The sequence below is a fragment of the Oncorhynchus clarkii genome, chromosome 1, assembly GCF_045791955.1.
Source record: "Oncorhynchus clarkii lewisi isolate Uvic-CL-2024 chromosome 1, UVic_Ocla_1.0, whole genome shotgun sequence".
In the NCBI taxonomy this organism is placed as follows: Eukaryota; Metazoa; Chordata; class Actinopteri; order Salmoniformes; family Salmonidae; genus Oncorhynchus; species Oncorhynchus clarkii.
In genome coordinates, this window is record NC_092147.1 from 58,424,461 (window position 1) to 58,444,542 (window position 20,082).

General features: G+C 40.9%; 1 protein-coding gene across 4 annotated transcripts in view; it reads right to left on the reverse strand.

The window, feature by feature from the left end:
- Nucleotides 1-410: 410 nt before the first annotated feature.
- LOC139409231 (mitogen-activated protein kinase 8-like) overlaps nt 411-20,082 on the reverse strand; it is a 33,829-nt gene continuing 14,157 nt past the window's right edge. The window contains exons 2-12 of one of the 4 annotated variants that reach the window (XM_071154091.1): nt 13,810-13,988; nt 11,590-11,719; nt 11,127-11,185; nt 10,577-10,715; nt 5,011-5,176; nt 4,273-4,344; nt 3,778-3,960; nt 3,570-3,694; nt 3,339-3,402; nt 2,804-2,884; nt 411-2,455 (exon numbers count right to left, since the gene is read on the reverse strand). In XM_071154091.1, coding sequence (XP_071010192.1) covers nt 2,292-2,455; nt 2,804-2,884; nt 3,339-3,402; nt 3,570-3,694; nt 3,778-3,960; nt 4,273-4,344; nt 5,011-5,176; nt 10,577-10,715; nt 11,127-11,185; nt 11,590-11,719; nt 13,810-13,937 — 1,311 coding nt within the window. In that variant the 5' untranslated portion in view covers nt 13,938-13,988 and the 3' untranslated portion in view covers nt 411-2,291. Of the gene's footprint in view, nt 2,461-2,803; nt 2,885-3,338; nt 3,403-3,569; nt 3,695-3,777; nt 3,961-4,272; nt 4,345-4,752; nt 4,825-5,010; nt 5,177-10,576; nt 10,716-11,126; nt 11,186-11,589; nt 11,720-13,809; nt 13,989-20,082 lie in introns of all 4 variants that reach the window. The other 3 variants (XM_071154110.1, XM_071154102.1, XM_071154119.1) reach the window with 3 other exon arrangements.

The window sequence follows — 20,082 nt, forward strand, 5'->3', positions numbered from 1 at the left end:
CTTTAATCTGTGTCTGGGAAACTTCCCCTGTGTGTGCTAGACTGTTAGTTATCACTTTAAAAATAGCCCTGTAAATGGTTACATTTCATACTTACTGAACTTACACTGTTAATTAAAATATCTACCTCAGGTGTTCCAAACATTCTAGGCTAAGAGATGCTGCATCTCTATTCCCGCTCTTGAATACTCCTCAGAACCAAATTACTTTTCCCACGCCAGTTTCACCACACCACAGAAAAGTTTAGTGATTGTCGTTTCTGATTTTTTAAATGTACCTTGTTTATCATAGCGGTATCAGATACATGTCCCAAAACTGACCAGACGCTAGTGAAAGCCTCCATTAATTTGTCAACATAAACAAATGTCCTTACAAGAAGTATGTGTTGAGAATAAAAACAATTCAAACATGATCAAATTCAACCCTTTATTTGCAGGAGTTGCAGGTTGACATTGTCTAACTTTTTCCAGTGTGTACATTAAGTCTGTAGTGAGGCCTTGTCCAGATCAAAAGGCTAAAATTTATACAACTGGCCTTTGCGGAAAACACCACGAAACCTGGGTTGCGCTCAGGAGGGTGAAACTTACTAGACGGATTCCACAGATTCCACTGAACGTTCCAAAGTATTGAGCCCTCCTGAACGCAGCCATGTTTCTGGTGTGTGGTAGGCCTGACCACAGCCAGGGATGGGGCCCAGTTCCAAACATACACAGGTCATATAGGGATTGAACGTTGAGAAGAGGGGTGAGGGATCGGTTTGGAATCGAGCCATCAAATACGTCTTCATCTAGAAAAAGGAAAACATGGCTGGCGGCAAACCTTTTGAAACCCCTGAAGAACATCCATCTAGCATACAAATCAACCACTCACTACCTACTCTATAGTCTACAAATCATAGGTATTGCACATCAACTGAAAATAAAACAAAAATAAATGTATATACATAGTACACATGGGTCGAATCAACATTGTCTCCCACGTCATCCCACATCATGGAATAGACATTGAATTGACGTCTGTGCCCAGTGAGTACGTACAATACTAGCAGTCTTCTAACATTGATAATTGTACATTTCCAAATAAATAAATAAAAAATAAAACTTTATTCACGTGTTTTTTTAAGACCGTTTGCTGTGGACTGTTATGTCAGTCAGAAACTCATATAGGCGAGGTAGTTAATGAAAACCAAGTCCTCTAACAGAGACGGCACAGAGAGAGGAGCTCAGGCGTACTAAGCTAACAAAACACTCTTCGAGTGCCTCAACAGCAGAGCGAGATAGAGAGGGGCTAAAAAAAAAACGCAGACAACTGTAAGAGCACTTAAATCAAATCGAATGAATTAGGGCTAGGGGTTTTGCCTGGTCATGTAACCTGAGGAAAGACTCCTGGCCCCAACAATAAAACATAAGCAGCCAATTTGTTCCAAACCCTTTGATGTTTGCAGAACTGTTCAGGTGTTTCTACTTATCCAGAACTACTACTACTGCAAACGTCGAAGGGTGAGGGACAAGCAGGAGGGACAGGGAGCAAATTGTAACTGGTTGAAGAAGTCAAGCAACAAAGAGGGGAAAGTGTTTAAAGTATTTGGGCCAGGTGATTTTATTGCCTTCCCATACTCCCATGTCTGCTCATTAACATTTGAAAACAAAGCTATCTCCAGATCCAACACCCCAAAAAAACGTTACAATTACAGTCATATAATAAATAAAGAGATGTTCCATTACTAGAAAAAATAAAGTTGTAGTCATGACTACAGAACACTACAGCTACGGGTAGGCAGAGTAACAGGGTGTCGAAATATGAAAAATGGTTTTTAGGATCCATTTAAATAGAGATGACCACTAAATACTAGAAAATAAAATATGTGTTTGTAAGGAAACACTTTCTAATAGAGAAAAGGGGGAAAAGTTCCATCCACTGTGAGATCCAAAAGACTACAACTTACAGCATAGAAATACTGTACACAGCTTGGAGGGACAGAAGCTGACACAAGAAAATAAATAAATAAATATAATAATTTACAGCATGTACACAATCGGCAATACAGAATATAGGAGACAGAGAAATTAAAAGAAGCTGTACATTTAAAAAAAATGTTTTTAACAAAGGACCCTTAAGTGTCTCAAACTATGTATACTATGACAGGATGTGTAGGGCTGTGTGTGTGTGTGTGTCTGTGTGTGTGCGTGTGTGTGTGTGTGTGTGTGTGTGTGTGTGTGTGTGTGTGTGTGTGTGTGTGTGTGTGTGTGTGTGTGTGTGTGTGTGTGTGTGTGTGTGCGTGCGTGTACGTGTGTTATCTGCAGCAGGCCAGTGCTCCCAGGGAGGTGTGGCTGTCCAGGCTGATGTCCGTGTCAGAGGTCATGGTGGGGTCACTTGGCTCAGTCGACATGGAGGATACGTCATTGGCCGAGGAGGAGGATGAGGCGGGCTGAGGGGAGCTGTCAATCACTGCTGCACCTGTGCTGCGAGAAACACACAGGATGACTGATACACCTGTACTAGGTACTAGCACACACATTTACAAACACACACACAAACACACACACTGTCCTGTAAGATACACCTGTGTGGCACACACCATAGGGTGCCGGAAGAGCCCCTCTGAGTCTGTAAGGGGTGCAGCAACCCCCCTACAGTATCCAACTACATAATTCACCTCCCTCCCATGAGTCAGATCTGCATGCTCTCTTTCAGTAACAGCATTTTACTTGTGGTGTTTTTCAAAGTGAAGATGTAATACAATAACAGCAGAGACCAGCTCACATAAGAACAATAAAAAACATCAGAAACAGTGTGTTAACTAACCTAAAGGAGGAGGTTGTCCTCTGATCACTCCATTCTGCTTGGTCCACTCGTCCCACTCATACACCTCCTTCCAGATCAGGTCTAGGAAGAGAGGGAAGGGAGGGAGGGAGGGAGGGAGAGAGAGAGAGAGAGATTTGTCCTCATGACAAGTAACAAAACACAGAAATCATCACCGGGGGAAGATCATAAACACCCATTGGGGGGGGGGGTCAGTATCAGTATGACCTCATCCTATTGGACCATGACCCTGACAAAACCGGTGACAGTGGTACACCCAGCCGTTGAACCTGGCCAGCTCTGCAGCATCACGTTTCACACCATAACATAACATGGAAAAGTCGTAAACCAGTCAAATGTCAACATTACAGTGAAAATGTTGTCGTGAAAAGTGAAAGCTCCTCTGGTACAATGGAACCAAAATGAAGTCCTAAAAGTGCAAACTCCAAGATAAATCGGGCATATACGTTCAAGTATTTCAAAGTTGTTGACATACGTATGTGACCCATGTCTAGTGAAAAGTAGTAACGTCTCTAACCTTTCCACTCCTCCACCGTATGCTCTCGCTCATCCAGCTGCTTGTCTGTGATCTTTGGAGGGGGCTGAGAGGAAAAAGAAAGCAAAGGAAAGAGAGAAGAGAGGGAAGAAAGGTTCATCCCTACATCAAACCATTGACCGTAGTTCACTCTTCTGACTAGGAGTGTCAACCGTTTCAGTCCAATTTCCAAGTTTCCCCTACAATAGATCATACCACTTGTTAAACACTTACTGCCTCCACTTCTGCTGGGTCGTACCACACGTTGATATAGGGGTGTTTCAGGGCCTCGTCCACCGAGATCCTCTTAGACGAGTCAATCACCAACATCTTAGACAGCAGGTCTCGGGCCTGGCTCGCTGGGAATGGAGAGAAAATATAGTTCAGACCAGCACATGCATACACACAAACCCTACCCACACACATTCTCAGTCTCCAGTACCTTTCAGTTTGTTGTGTTCTGAGTCTGCAGGGAAGAGGACATCCGGGAAGAGTTTGTCGAAGCTGTATCCTGCGTAGCGCGGTCGGTTCTCAACATACGTCCTCACTGATTGGTTGAGCTTCATCAGGAACTCCTGGGGCGGAGTCCCGAGCTGCTCTATCACTTTGTTCCACTGGTCAATGTCTGAGCGGGTGGAGTTAGGGAAAGAGCACACACAGATTTCTCCAACAAACACACACTTTTACTTTGTTAGAGAACTACTTCGCCAGAACTATCCCTATGTTCTAGAACTATCTGTATGTGCCGGCAGAAGCTGAGGTGATTATTGGTGAGGGAGGATGGGAGCATGGCTGTACTTGGATATGGTGGATATGGTGGTGGGTGGAGAGCAAAAGAGGTGCGCTATAGAGCAGTGGTTGATGGTATGAACATGGTAAAAAAAAAAACACAGGCAGGATTTTAAAAATGATATCACGGTAAAAGAGGAAAGGATACGGTCAGTGCCTGGGAACAGCACACTACCTCTGACCATCTCAGCCACAATACAGCCCACTGACCACACGTCCACTACACGATGAATGGAGAGATGACATGCAAGCACAACGGAGAGGGGGGGAGGATGAAGAACAGAGGAAGGAAATGAGAGAGTAAAGAGTTTATGGATTACAAAAAAAATGGATATCGCAAATAAATCAGATGAATGAAACAGAAGATGGAAAGAGTGATACATCTGATGAATTGAAGGAGAAGCATTGAATGAGTACATTGGATAAATGAGAGTGAGAGTGGATGCAGCATGAAGAATCTGCAAGTCTCGAGCGGCGGAGCCCTCTGTCAAAATGGGAAGGAAGAAGCAGGAAATCAGTGAGATTCCTTTTCCATCTCGGAAACTGAAGAGAAATAGCTCCGCAGAGGTGGCAAACTGTTTTATTACTTAATAAGGAGGTGATTCACAGCCAGAAGCACTAAGGATACAGTCCCTTCCTGGGAACAGGATTTTGTGACGGACCATTTCTGCCAGAATACACCCCACAGACCATATGTCCACTGTTTACAACATGGAGAAGAGGAGGGGAGGGGGGTGGAGACACAGAAACAAGCTAATTAGATTTTAGCCGTTAATAAAGAGACCATTGTTTCTGCAGTGGTGGTAAACGCATACAATTGTTATGGGTAGAATAAATATTTGATTTATTGATCAATTTATTCATTGTTTGATTGACAGGTACTGACCGTTGGCCTGGTAGCCCATCCCCAGTATGACCTCTGGTGCTCTGTAGTATCTGGTCACTACATAGGGGGTCATCAGTAAACCTGTAGCCGCTGTTCGAGCCAAGCCAAAGTCCAAGATCTTTAATGTACAGTCTGACTTCACCACAATGTTACTGGGCTTCAGATCCTAGAGGAGGGACAAAGAGAGATCAATATCATCAACGTTGTCATCATCATCATCATCAATAGCAGGGCCAAAACTGTCATTAAGTGACTTATCAGCTGCACACCACAATTTTTGGGGGGGTTGTAGCCTGGGAAGTGTGTTCCAGCGCATTTTTTACTAAAATATTCTGGCAGACAGAATCTCCATCAGAGAGCATTATTGCATTCTTGGCAATATGTTTTCTCTATTATGTCTCCCGACCCCTCCTGTCTCAGCCTCCAGTATTTACGTTGCAATAGTTTATGTGTCGAGGGCTAGGGTCAGTCTGTTATATCTGGAGTATTTCTCCTGTCTTATCCGGTGCCCTATGTGAATTTAATCTCTCTCAATTCAATTCAATTCAATTCAATTTGCTTTATTGGCATGACGCAACAGTGTACATATTGCCAAAGCTTATTTTGGATATTTACAATATAAAAATGAGAATCAAAATTGTCAAAGGGACAACAGTAACAACAATAACCAAGTGTCAAAATAACCATACATTCAACAATAACAATAAGCATACAGTAGAGTACATGTGCAGGTTGATTGGTCTGTCAGACACTATCCCTCAACTTATGGCAGGCAGCAATGTAGTGCGCTGCCAACCCACAGCTCTCTGCGTCCTCCCCCAACAGGACGGGTAGCCTACTCTCATCAGAGAGGTCTTTGAAACCTTGAATAAGGGTTTCAAATTTGGGGAAATTACACTCTTTCCTGACATTTTGTCAGGAAATGCAGCTCCGTCTCAGGTTCAGCTGTTGTGCAGTGGTTGTACAGCCTTTCCTCTACAGGGAGCCAGGTTTTCCTGTGTCTACCCTTCTCAATGGCAAGGCTGTGCTCACTGAGCCTGTACTTTGTCAAGGTTTTTCTAAGGTTTTGATCGGTAACCATAGTCAAATATTTAGCCACAGTGTACTGTCGATTTAGGGCAGGATAGCACTGCATTTTGCTTTGTGTTTGTGCTTGTGTTTCCCAATAAGCAATATAGTTTTGTTTTGACTGTGTTGTAATTTGGTTTATCCTGATTGATTGGATGTTCTGGTCCTAAGGTTTCAGTGTGTTAGTAGAACAGGTCTGTGAACTCAGCCCCAGGACCAGCTGGATGAGGGGACTCTTTTCTTTGCTCAGCTCTTAGCATTGCAGGGCTTGGTAGTGATTTGAGAGGGGGTCACTGTATTTTAGATGTTTCCAAATCTTAATTGCTCTTTTTTGAGTTTTTATTGTTAGTGGATATTGGCCTAATTCTGCCCTGCATGCATTGTTTGTAGTTTTCCTCTGGACATGTAGGATAATCTTACAGAACTCTGAATGCAGGGTTTCAATGGGGTGTTTGTCCCATTTGATGAAATCTTGTTTTGCAAGTGGACCCCACACCTTGCTGCCATAAAGTGCAATTGGTTCAATGACATATTCAATTAGTTTGAGCCAAATTTTAATAGGTATTTCAATTTGAATTAGCTTTTTAATGGCGTAGAATGACCTGCGTGCTTTCTCTCTCAGTTCATTCACTGTCTCATTAAGGTGTCCAGTTGAGATTATTTTTAAACCTAAGTAATTGTAGTGTGTGCAGTACTCTATATATTTTGTACCAATTGAGAACTTTGGTCTAATTCCCTGAGATCTGGATCTTCTCTGGAAAACCAGTATTTTAGTATTTTTGGGATTTACTGCCAGGGCCCAGGTTTGGCAGTACTGCTCTAGCAGGTCCAGGCTCTGCTGTAGGCCATGTGCTATGGTCATCTGCGAAGAGTAGGCATTTAACTTCTGAATTGTGGAGACTAACAACAGGGGCTGAGGATTTTTCTAGAATAGTGGCCAATTCGTTGATGTAAATATTGAAGAGTTCAGGGCTCAGATTGCAACCCTGACATAATGGCCCCCTGCCCTATTCTGAAATTTTTTTTAGTTAAAGAATTCTATTATTTTCTATTATTTTCAATTTTAATGCTGCACGTATTGCCAGTATACATTAATTGAATTATGTCATATGTTTTACCCCCTACACCACTTTCATTAACTTTGTAGAACAGTCCTGTATGCCAAATAGAATCAAATGCTTTTCGGAAGTCGATAAACACATTTGAAACACTCACACACATCGTTCCAAGACTCACATTCCCTATATCTATCACTGAAATGCAGGGTTGGTCTTTCATTCCATTTTTGGTAATCTATAAACTACATGTCTAAACTATTATCTTGGTATTATTTTGGTGGACATGTTTATCTATCAGGGTGTGTAGGGTGTAAATATGATCAGTTGTGCGATGTTTTGGTATAAATCCAATTTGTCTTTTACTCAAGACATTGTTCTCATTTAGGAAGTTTAGAACTCTTACATTTATAATACTACAGAAAACCTTCCCCAGGTTACTGTTCACACAAATGCCTCTGTAATTTTTAGGGTCAAATTTGTCTCCATTTTTAAAGATTGGGGTTATGAGTCCTTGATTTCAGATGTCAGGGAAATAACCTACACTCAAATTAAACAGTTTTAATATAGCCAATTGAAACTTTGTACAAGTGTTTGAGCATCTCATTTAGGATGCCATCAGGTCCGCATGCTTTTTTAAATTAGAGAGCCTGAAGTTTCATATAGAGCTCCTGGTCAGTAAAATGGATTTATTTAGTCCTTTATAGCTTTTTCTAATTCATTCAACTTCTCATGAATTTTCTATCTCTCTCTCTCTCTCTCTCTCTCTCTCTCTCTCTCTCTCTCTCTCTCTCTCTCTCCTCTCTCTCTCTCTCTCTCTGTTCCGCCTGCGACTATGGAACCCTGACCTGTTCACCGGACGTGCTACCTGTCCTAGACATGCTGTTTTCAACTCTCTAGAGGAGCAGTAGGAGGATCGGCTATGAAAAGACAACCTAGGACCATGCCTCAGGACTACCTGGCCTGATGACTCCTTGCTGTACCCAGTCCACCTGGTCGTGCTGCTGCTCCAGTTTTTCCTAGCCACTGTGCTTCTAGGCTGGGTTTCTGTACAGCACTTTGTGACATCCGCTTATGTAAGAATTTTATAAATACATTTGATTTATTGATTGACTGATGGTAAGGGAACATAAACAATGAGAGCGACAGATGGGGGACATTAGTGAAGCTACGTAGGAGTATTGGAGTGGCGTCAACATAATATATTATAAAACCGTCAGCATCCATTTCCCTCACCATATTAACAACAGTAATGAGTCACACCATTTTAACTACAATAGTTTAGTGAGTCATCTTTCACAGATTTGCATGTATGCTAGCAGCTTAGTAGTATGACATACAAACCAGTTACAGTGTTAGAATCAAGATTATTCATTGGGATTTTCCAATTCTTGTCTAAGGTGTACAGTTGAAGTCGGGAAGTTTACATACACGTATGTTGGAGTCATAAAAACACGTTTTTCAACCACTCTACAAATTTCTTGTTAACAAACTATAGTTTTGGCAAGTCGGTGAGGACATCTACTTTGTGCAGGACACAAGTCATTTTTCCAACAATTGTTTACAGACAGATGATTTCACTTATAATTTACTGTATCACAATTCCAGTGAGTCAGAAGTTTACATACACTAAATTGACTGTACCTTTAAACAGCTTGGAAAATTCCAGAAAATTATGTTATGGTCTTAGAAGCTTCTGATAGGCTAATTGACATCATTTGAATCAATTGGAGGTGTACCTGTGGATGTATTTCAAGGCCTACCTTCAAACTCAGTGCCTCTTTGTTTGACATCATGGGAAAATCAAAAGAAATCAGCCAAGACCTCAGAAAAAAAAATTGACCTCCACAAGTCTGGTTCCTCCTTGGGAGAAATTTCCAAACGCCTGAAGGTACCACGCTCATCTGTACAAACAGTAGTACGCAAGTATAAACACCATGGGACCACGCAGCCGTCATACCGCTCAGGAAGGAGACGTGTTCTGTCTCCTAGAGATGAACGTACTTTGGTGCGAAAAGTGCAAATCAATCCCAGAACAACAGCAAAGGACCTTGTGAAGATGCTGGAGGAAACAGGTACAAACGTATCTATATGCACAGTAAAACGAGTCCTATATCGACATAACCTGAAAGGCCGCTCAGCAAGGAAAAAGCCACTGCTCCAAAACTGCCATAAAAAAAGCCAGACTACAGTTTGCAACTGCAAATGGAGAAAATGGAGAAATGTCCTCTGGTCTGATGAACCAAAAATAGAACTGTTTGGCCATAATGACCATCGTTATGTTTGGAGGAAAAAGGGGGAGACTTGGAAGCTGAAGAACACCATCCCAACCGTGAAGCACGGGGGTGGCAGCATCATGTTGTGGGGGTGGCAGCATCATTGCTACAGGAGGGACTGGTGCACTTCACAAAATGACAGCATCATGAGTGAGGAAAATTATGTGGATATATTGAAGCAACATCTCAAGACATCAGTCAAGAAGTTAAAGCTTGGTCGCAAATGGGTCTTCCAAATGGACAATGACCCCAAGCATACCTCCAAAGTTGTGGCAAAATGGCTGAAGCACAACAAAGTCAAGGTATTGGAGTGGCCATCACAAAGCCCTGACCTCAATCCTATAGAAAATTTGTGGACAGAACTGAAAAACCCTGCGTGAGCAAGGCCTACAACCCTGAAGCTTGTCAAAGGCTGCCCAAACCATTTGACCCAAGTTAAACAATTTAAAGGCAATGCTACCAAATACTCATTGAGTGTATGTAAACTTCTGACCCACTGGGAATGTGATGAAAGAAATATAAGCTGAAATAAATAAGTCTCGTTACTATTATTCTGACATTTCACATTCTTAAAATAAAGTGGTGATCCTAACTGACCTAAAACGGGGAATTTTTACTTGGATTAAATGTCAGAAATTGTGAAAAACTGTATTAAATGTATTTGGCTGAGGTGTATGTAAACTTCCGACTTCAACTGTACCTGCTCCATTGCTCCAAATATGTATCCCAAATGGCACCCTATCTATCCCTCCCTATACAGTGCACTACTTTGACCAGAGCCCGGGAATAGGGTGCCATTTCAGACGCAAACACAGTTAATTAGAGCAGAAGCAGTGTTTAGATCATTAGCAGGTTCCTCTTGATCTCCTGTGGATGTAGCCAACATCAAAGCTCTGACATCATCACCTACTCTTTGTGGAGGAGTTACTGTAATCAGAGCTTTGGGCTTACTTTTCCTGGAAATACAAAAATACCCCAGAATTTGTAATGACGAGCTACAAATTATAATGATGAGCTGCATTATTGCTACATTATTAGCCTAGTGTTACCCTGAGCCATACCCTGCGTCTACCTGTTAGCTAAGTGTTAGCACGTACAGCATGAGCCGATCCCTGTGTCTACATGTTAGCTTAGCGTTAGCGTGTATGAGCCAGCATTGAGCCTTACCCTGTGTATGATGCCGGCATTGTGGAGGTGTTTGATGCCACACAGCATCTGGTACAGCAGGTAGGACAACCTCTCATGGTCCAGCTCCATCTGAATCACCTGGCACAGGTTGGCATCCATCAGCTCCATCACAATGTATCTACACAGGTAGGAAGTGAGATGAGAATATGCACACACATGCGCGTACACATAACGGTACACATACGGGCACACACACATAGGCGCAAACACACACACAAACAGGAGCGGGCGCACACACCCTCCTCGTGAGGTAACTGTGGAGCCGGCTGGATGGCTTGAACAGAGAGCTGACATGTATGCATAAATAAGACCTTATAGATGCCAAGTTTTGGTCATGATATGGTTTCAGGTTTTTTTAGCTGGCAGAGAGATTTCACACAGTTATTCTGGTAATGGCCGAGTCATTCTGCCACTGATGACAGACAGGCCTGTTCAAAAGGTCCTCCTATGTCTTAATTCCTAACAGCAAGTAACCATTTTACACTGTCAAAGGTTGATCATGTTATTCGACACCAATTAATGTACTTACACATCTGCAAATTCTTCTAATGATTTTTGTGGGCTGAATACGTTTAATAAGCCAATGATCTGTAGAGGTAACAACATAAGCACATAAACACAACAACATTAAGTATACGGGTTGCTTACTAGATTAGTTTCCTCAATGTAAGAAAACACAGTCCACATGTTTGTAATCAATTCAATTTCAAATGTATTATACAATAAAACAATAAAAAGTCCCTGGATGCTGATTGACTGAATCCGCGTTCTAGTCCTCCGTATATTCACAATATAAGCTACCATGGCAAAAGCCTGTTTACTGTTCTATCTCTCTGAGTATCATTACGTATTCATAACATATTATTCCTACTGTTCCTGTCCAGCCAGGCCAATCATAAACATAATCGAGCATTATTGTCATAGAGTCTCATCTAGAATATAATCGGAACAGCAGGAAGAAGTCGTTGACCAGTGTTGCTCGGCAGACTTACATTTTTGTGATTGACACATTTCATTAACACCAGTTCTCTGTACGCTCGCTTGGCGTGCGTCTGGTTCTGGAACGGCCGACTCAACTTCTTAATAGCCACATTTCTCTCAAGGTTGTGGTCATACGCTGAACTGAAAGTCAAGACAAAGAACATGGCAATACATGAACACATCTGGCGTGATACAGACTGTGGTAAATAGGAATTTAAATGGATGTCTGATTGGTGTTTCTTTTCATTGGGTATTTTAAGGTATTATAAGACCTTGAAACATAACCTGAAATGAGGACACTGTCCAAATGAATGAATTCCATGGTTCATTTTGCCATTGATGGACCAGCTTTGGCATTAGCCTTGGTCCATTGATTCAGCACCAGAGTGTTTAGACAAATTCAAACATCGGGGTACTTTGGTATGTAGCTCTGAATTGTATGTTACCTTGGAAACCAATTTAATCTCAAATAAAAGTATTTCATTGGGGCTAAATAAAATAAAATATATCTCAAGCAAAAAGGATTTGGAAACAATAAACTGCAACACTTAATTTTGCATCCCATCGTTTACTGGTAATTACCTGGCACAAACCACTGTTCAAACATTAATGAAGTAGTATATGACTGGCAGAAAAAAAACTAAGGGGAGGAAAAAGTACCCAATTGTCATACTTGAGTAAAAGTAAAGACACTGTACCTTAATAGGAAATGACTCAAGGAAAACCAAAGGCAACCAGTAAAATACTACTTGAGTAAAAGTATAAAAGTATTTGGTTTGAAATATACTGAAGTATCAAAAGTAAATGTAATTTCAAAAATGTACTTAAGTAGCAAAAGTAAAAGTATAAATCGTTTCAAATTCCTTATATTAAGCAAAGCATTTGACACAATTGTTTGTGTTTTTTTTTTAAATGTACGCATAGCCAGGGACACACTCCAACACAGACATCATTTAGAAACAAAGCATTTGTGTTTAGTGAGTCGTCAGATCAGAGGCAGTAGGGATGAGTGTGTGAATTGGACCATTTCTGTCCTGCTTTCAAAATGTAATGAGTACTTTTGGGTGCTGGAGGGGCCTCCCGAGTGGCACAGTGGTCTAAGGTTCTACTAGCTGATTCGAGTCCAGGCTCTGTTGCAGCCAGCCACACCGGGATACCCATGGGGTGGCAAGCAATTGGCCCAGTGTCGTCTGGGTTAGAGGAGGGCTTGGCCGACAGCGACTCCTGTGGCGGGCCGGTTCCAGTGCATGCTGACATTGTCGCCAGGTGTTTCCTCCCGACACATTGGTGCGGCTGGCTTCCGGGTTAAGTGGCCATTGTGTCAAGAAGCAGTGTGGCTTGGCTGGGTTGTGTTTCGGAGGATGCATGGCTCTCGACTTTCGCCTCTCCCGTGTCCGTATGGGAGTTGCAGAGATGGGACAAGACTGTAACTACCAATTGGATACCATGAAAAAGGGGTAAAAAAAAAAAAAAACTTTTAGGTGTCAGGGAAAATGTATGGAGTAAAAAGTACATCATTTTCTTTAGGAATGTAGTGAAGTAAAATTAAAAATATAAATAGTAAAGTACAGTACAGATAGTACAGATACCCCAAAAAATACTTAAGTTGTACTTTAAAGAATTTTTACTTAAGTACTTTACACCAATGCCACCAAATTAGATTTTGTTTTTCAAATGTATCGTGGGGCTGACATTTTCCATCAAGGCACTCTTGAAGAAAACAAATTGATGAACTTGTTGATTAAAAGCATTTATTTCTAAATATTTAAAAGCATAACAAACAAACGCCAATGCATTTCGGCATGATGTCAGCCTTCATCTGGGGGTAAAGGTTATAATGTCCACATGGGGGCTCTATGAATCACATTTGAGTGGCAGAATAACCAATAAGAAAACATGTGACATAAACAAAATAACAGCACAAGGAAATTAAACAGGGATGTGAACATAAAGTAAATAATATAAGAATAATTCAAATTGGCCCCAAGAAATCATACAAATAGCATAAAAGATATATACATAAAAATTACCATACCAATCGAACAATTTGTATTTACTAAGGGGTGACCTTCATCCCCTTTGTTTGTTTCTGCCAGTCATAGACTGCCCTTTTCAAAGAGTACCTTGTACCAAGTCTCCATGGCCTTATAGTTTTTACCCATTTGAGCCCACCAGCACATTGTTTTTTCTTCTCAGTAATGAAATAGTAATTGCAAAGTGATTACACTTACCAGACGATTCCCTGTGCTCCTGAGCCAATGGGCCTTAGATTCTGGTAGCGCTTCAGAACTTTGAAGGTGGAATCTCCGACATCTAAACTATAGAACTCCCTCTCTCCTCCTCGCTTGTTTTTATTCATGATGAAACCTGGAGGAGCTACTTTCTGGGCATCCAAACTAGGCTCTCTGTACTATGGACCCGCACACACACACACACACACACAAGAGTGCAAGCACACGTGCACAAACACACACACACACAGAGAAAGAGAGAGAGAGCATAACATATTTTTAGGATACAGAACACAGGTAGCTACGGTATGTTTGGAAGTGCATGTTTCTAGCTTTAAGATCAAATCTGCATTAGGGGAAATAGCACCACTGATCACCCCCAGCGCCATTGTTATTGTTTTTTTGCTGTTGATAAAAACAAAGGAGAGTTGCATTCAGCAGTGTGGTAAAAAAAAAAATGTAAAGGGCATATACTGCTGTCCTATCGTGAGTGCAATGATGTCACATAAAAAGTGTTTGATGTTTGCAATAACGTCTTTATTGTAGTAATATTCCGAACGGACATGGCAGTTTCACAAATTAAGGATTCCAGCTTTAACTTATTATTCTTATTAACCTTATCCAATGCTACAGTTTTCCTTCTTAAACCTAAAAGGTTTAAAAATCAGATGATCAGATGTTTTCAAAACTCAGAAGCAATCTTCTTTTGAGGTAAGTCCACGTCCCAGGCCATGTGTATATGCCACAATCAAAAATGAATGGAGAAGATAAGAACCATGCAATTTCCAGATCTGTGGTGCTTATCTTTCAATGATTTTGTTGGTTGAGGTATTGTATATACAGTGCCTAGTGAAAGTCTTCACACCCTTGCACAGTTGTCACATATTGCTGCCTTAAATTAAAATCTTGAAAAGGAATATAATTATTTTTTTTTTTCTACAGATCTGCATAAACTGCTCCACATTTTCAAAGCGTAAGACAAATTATAGACGTGCGGAAATGAATAAAAAATAGAAAACGAAGATATTTTAATTGCGTAAGTCTTTACACACCTTCCTGGGTGAAGAGCAAATATTTTCCTGAAAAAAAACACTCAATTTATTGAATGGTGTCCATCTGTTCGCATAAGTAGTGGTTCTCATTATTTAATAATAACTTACACTGTCTTTGTAAGGTCCCCCTGTTAGATAGTGATATGCAAACAATGATTCAACCTCAGAGCCACCAATTAGTTTTAAAAACATGTCAGTGATTCATTTTTAGACAGGGGAGGTAAAAATCTGTCGTTCTGCCACTGAACGAGGCAGTTAACCCACTATTCCTAAGCCATCATTGTAAATAAGAATTTGTTCTTAGCTAACTTGCCTAGTTAAATAAAGGTTAAATATACAGTGCCTTGCGAAAGTATTCGGCCCCCTTGAACTTTGCGAACTTTTGCCACATTTCAGGCTACAAACATAAAGATATAAAACTGTATTTTTTTGTGAAGAATCAACAACAAGTGGGACACAATCATGAAGTGGAACGACATTTATTGGATATTTCAAACTTTTTTAACAAATCAAAAACTGAAAAATTGGGCGTGCAAAATTATTCAGCCCCTTTACTTTCAGTAAGGTGTATCATATCACTGGGGATCTGGCTCTCCTTCCTAACTGAGCTGCAGGAAAGAATGGAAACTGTTCAGGGATATCACTATGTGGACAAATATGATTTTAAAACAGCCACAGAGTTCATTGGCTGAGCAGGGAGAAAACTGTGCATTGATCAACACTGCATTCACTCCACATTACTGGCTTGTTTGAAAGAGTGAAAAAAAAAGGAATCTTCGACAACAACAAAAATCACTACTGTTTGCAACATGGCCCTTAAAGTTATACTGTACTTCAAGTCAGCATGGCAGAATATTAAACTTTTGGGTCAAATCCAACACAACACATCACAGAGTGAAGCCCTCTACATTTTCTTGAAATGTGTTGGTAGTATTATGTTATAGGTATGCTTGTCACAAGCAGGGACTGGGGACTTGTGTCAGGCCCAAAGTAAATATGAAAGGGGCAAAGCCCAGGGAAAAACTTTTGAAGACCTGCATCAGTCTTTTGAAGAACTAACACTTGTTTTTCCAGAGGGAAAATTGCACACATTTTAAGACATATGACACACCAGCTGTCCACAAGGTGTTGAGTGTTCCTGAGTGGTCCAGTCTCAGTGCTGACATAAATCTGTTTAAAAACCTGAGATAAGACTTGAATATTGCTGTCCATCAATGATTCCCAAACAAATTGACTTAGCTTCAGCAATTTTGCCAAACACAAAGGATATATACTCAAGAGGACTGTTATTATGCATGTTTAACCACTCATCTGTAAATGGTAGATTATCAGACACTCAACAAGGTCTGATTTAATTATTACTGAAACAGGATACAAGTGGGAAATACAATGATCCAGTCCATTAAAAAAAATTGGAGGCCCCTTACACTTCAGTGTTGTGATGCAAAAATTAGAGCAAAATGTACAGCCCATCGAATTAAAAAGGTATTGTCTGACATTGTTCATTCATACAGGCTTTTTTACATGGACGACACATATAATAATATAAAGGATAGTACTGGAAACAATAGAACACTATAAAAAATATGGGAAACCAGGCCTACTATTCATAGCTGACTTGCCTGGAACATTTCAATTTGAGAGAATCTCTTATAAAAATGGGTTAAAATCATGTATAGTAAAATAGTAAATAATGGCTACTTCTCTGAAAGTATTAAACTGTCAAGAGGAGTAAAACAAGGTTGTCCACTATTGGCATACATGTATGTTAGCTATTAAATTCAGGTCTAACAATGATATCAAGGGCTTAGAAATGTGGTGTCATTGTTTGCTGATTATTTAAATCCTCAGAGGATCTCTGGATTACAAAACAATTTTGGTAAATTTACTCTATTATTTGTCTGATCATCTGATCTAACTTTTACATTACCGTGTAGATTACCAATAAAATGGTCTGATGGTGATGTGGATATACTCAGTATACATATTCCAAAATAAATGATCTCACTCCAATAAATGTTTATAGATAATATCTTGCTACCACGGACAGGTAAAATACCTGTCTATTTGTGGGGGAAAAAATCACCCTGATTAACTCTTTAATCATATCCCAGTTTACCTATTTGCTTATGGTCTTGCCTACACCTAGAGAACAGTTCAAAATGATATGAGAAAACAATATTACATTTTATTTGGAACAGACAAAATTAAATGGGCCTATTTATCTAATGATATATTATATAAATAGGCCTGTTTGTAATGAATACTCAGTGAGAAAAAGGTGTAGATTCACGAGCAGAGCACAGCAGATGTTTATTAAGCCTTCGCAGAAGGCAGGAATCAAGGTCACAGGCAGGCAATGGTCAAACACAGGTAGGCAGTCAAAACCAAACAATACCTCACAACCATACAAACAGAAAGAACTGAACTAAATAGGGAGCTGATGAGACCATGTGAGAAACGAACACGTGAAATCAATGAACAAAAATGAAAGACAGGGCTACGTTCCAGAACACAAAGAAACAGGGCTACGTTCAAGAACATAAAGAAAAAGAACACAAGGTTGACTACAAAAACAAAAGCAGAACCTTACACCATTTTAATTAATTATTATACAAAATTCTCGCAATCAATATCATGTTATTTATATGGGGGATACAACCTTCCCAGCTCTGCAGATTTAGTTGTGAAGAGACAGAATCAGTTGAAGTAATAAGGCTACAGATTTATCTGCCTCACCTAAAGCCCATTCTTGTGGGAAGCTGCTATAGACTAGAGGTCGACCGATTATGATTTTTCAACGCCGATATCGATACCGATTTATTGGTGGACCCCAAAAAAAGAGCCAAAACCGATTAATCAGCCGATTTTTTTATTTTATTTGTAATAATGACAATTACAACAATACTGAATGGACACTTATTTTTACTTAATATAATACATCAATAAAATCTTTTTAGTCTCAAATAAATAATGAAACATGTTCAGTTTGGTTTAAATAAGGCAAAAACAAAGTGTTGGAGAAGAAAGTAAAAGTGCAATATGTGCTATGTAAGAAAGCTAACGTTTAAGTTCCTTGCTCAGAACATGAAAACATATGAAAGCTGATGGTTCCTTTTATGAGTCATGAGACATGAGTCTTCAATATTCCCAGGTAAGAAGTTTTGGGTTGTACTTATTATAGGAATTATAGGACTATTTCTCTCTATACCATTTGTATTTCCTTTGACTATTGGATGTTCTTATAGGAACTTTAGTATTGCCAGTGTAACAGTATAGCTTCCGTCCCTCTCCTCGCTCCTACCTGGGCTCGAACCAGGAACACAACGACAACAGCCACCCTCGAAGCAGCGTTACCCATGCAGAGCAAGGGGAACAACCACTCCAAGTCTCAGAGCGAATGACGTTTGAAACGCTATTAGCGCCCACCCCGCTAACTAGCTAGCCATTTCACATTGGTTACACCAGCCTAATCTCGGGAGTTGATAGGCTTGAAGTTATAAACAGCTGCTGGCAAACGCACGAAAGTGCTGTTTGAATGAATGCTTACGAGCCTGCTGCTGCCTACCATCGCTCAGTCAGACTGCTCTATCAAATCATAGACTTAGTTATAACATGATAACACACAGAGATAGGAGCCTTAGGTCATTAATATGGCCGAATATGGAAACTATCATCTTGAAAACAAGACGTTTATTCTTTCAGTGAAATACGGAACTGTTCCGTATTTTATCTAACGGGTGGCATCCATAAGTCTAAATATTCATTACATTGCACAACCTTCAATGTTATGTCATAATTACGTAAAATTCTGGCAAATTAGTATTGCCTACTAACCTGGATTTCTTTTAGCTAAATATGCAGGTTTAAAAATATATACTTCTGTGTATTGATTTTAAGAAAGGCATTCATGTTTATGGTTAGGTACACATTGGAGCAATGACACGCACCACATCGATTATATGCAACGCAGGACAACTACACTGCTCAAAAAAATAAAGGGAACACTAAAATAACACATCCTAGATCTGAATGAATTAAATATTCTTATTAAATAATTTTTTCTTTACATAGTTGAATGTGCTGACAACAAAATCACACAAAAATGATCAATGGAAATCAAATTTATCAACCCATGGAGGTCTGGATTTGGAGTCACACTCAAAATTAAAGTGGAAAACCACACTACAGGCTGATCCAACTTTGATGTAATGTCCTTAAAACAAGTCAAAATGAAGCTCAGTAGTGTGTGTGGCCTCCACGTGCCTGTATGACCTCCCTACAACGCCTGGGCATGCTCCTGATGAGGTGGCGGATGGTCTCCTGAGGGATCTCCTCCCAGACCTGGACTAAAGCATCCGCCAACTCCTGGACAGTCTGTGGTGCAACTTGGCGTTGGTGGATGGAGCGAGACATGATGTCCCAGATGTGCTCAATTGGATTCAGGTCTGGGGAACGGGCGGGCCAGTCCATAGCATCAATGCCTTCCTCTTGCAGGAACTGCTGACACACTCCAGCCACATGAGAGCTAGCATTGTCTTGCATAAGGAGGAACCCAGGGCCAACCGCACCAGCATATGGTCTCACAAGGGGTCTGAGGATCTCATCTCGGTACCTAATGGCAGTCAGGCTACCTCTGGCGAGCACATGGAGGGCTGTGCGACCCCCCAAATAAATGCCACCCCACACCATGACTGACCCACCGCCAAACCGGTCATGCTGGAGGATGTTGCAGGCAGCAGAACGTTCTCCACGGCGTCTCCAGACTCTGTCATGGCTGTCACGTGCTCAGTGTGAACCTGCTTTCATCTGTGAAGAGCACAGGGCGCCAGTGGCGAATTTGCCAATCTTGGTGTTCTCTGGCAAATGCCAAACGTCCTGCACGGTGTTGGGCTGTAAGCACAACCCCCACCTGTGGACGTCGGGCCCTCATACCACCCTCATGGAGTCTGTTTCTGACCGTTTGAGCAGACACATGCACATTTGTGGCCTGCTGGAGGTCATTTTGCAAGGCTCTGGCAGTGCTCCTCCTGCTCCTCCTTACACAAAGGCGGAGGTAGCGGTCCTGCTGCTAGGTTGTTGCCCTCCTACGGCCTCCTCCACGTCTCCTGATGTACTGGCCTGTCTCCTGGTAGCGCCTCCATGCTCTGGACACTACGCTGACAGACACAGCAAACCTTCTTGCCACAGCTCGCATTGATGTGCCATCCTGGATGAGCTG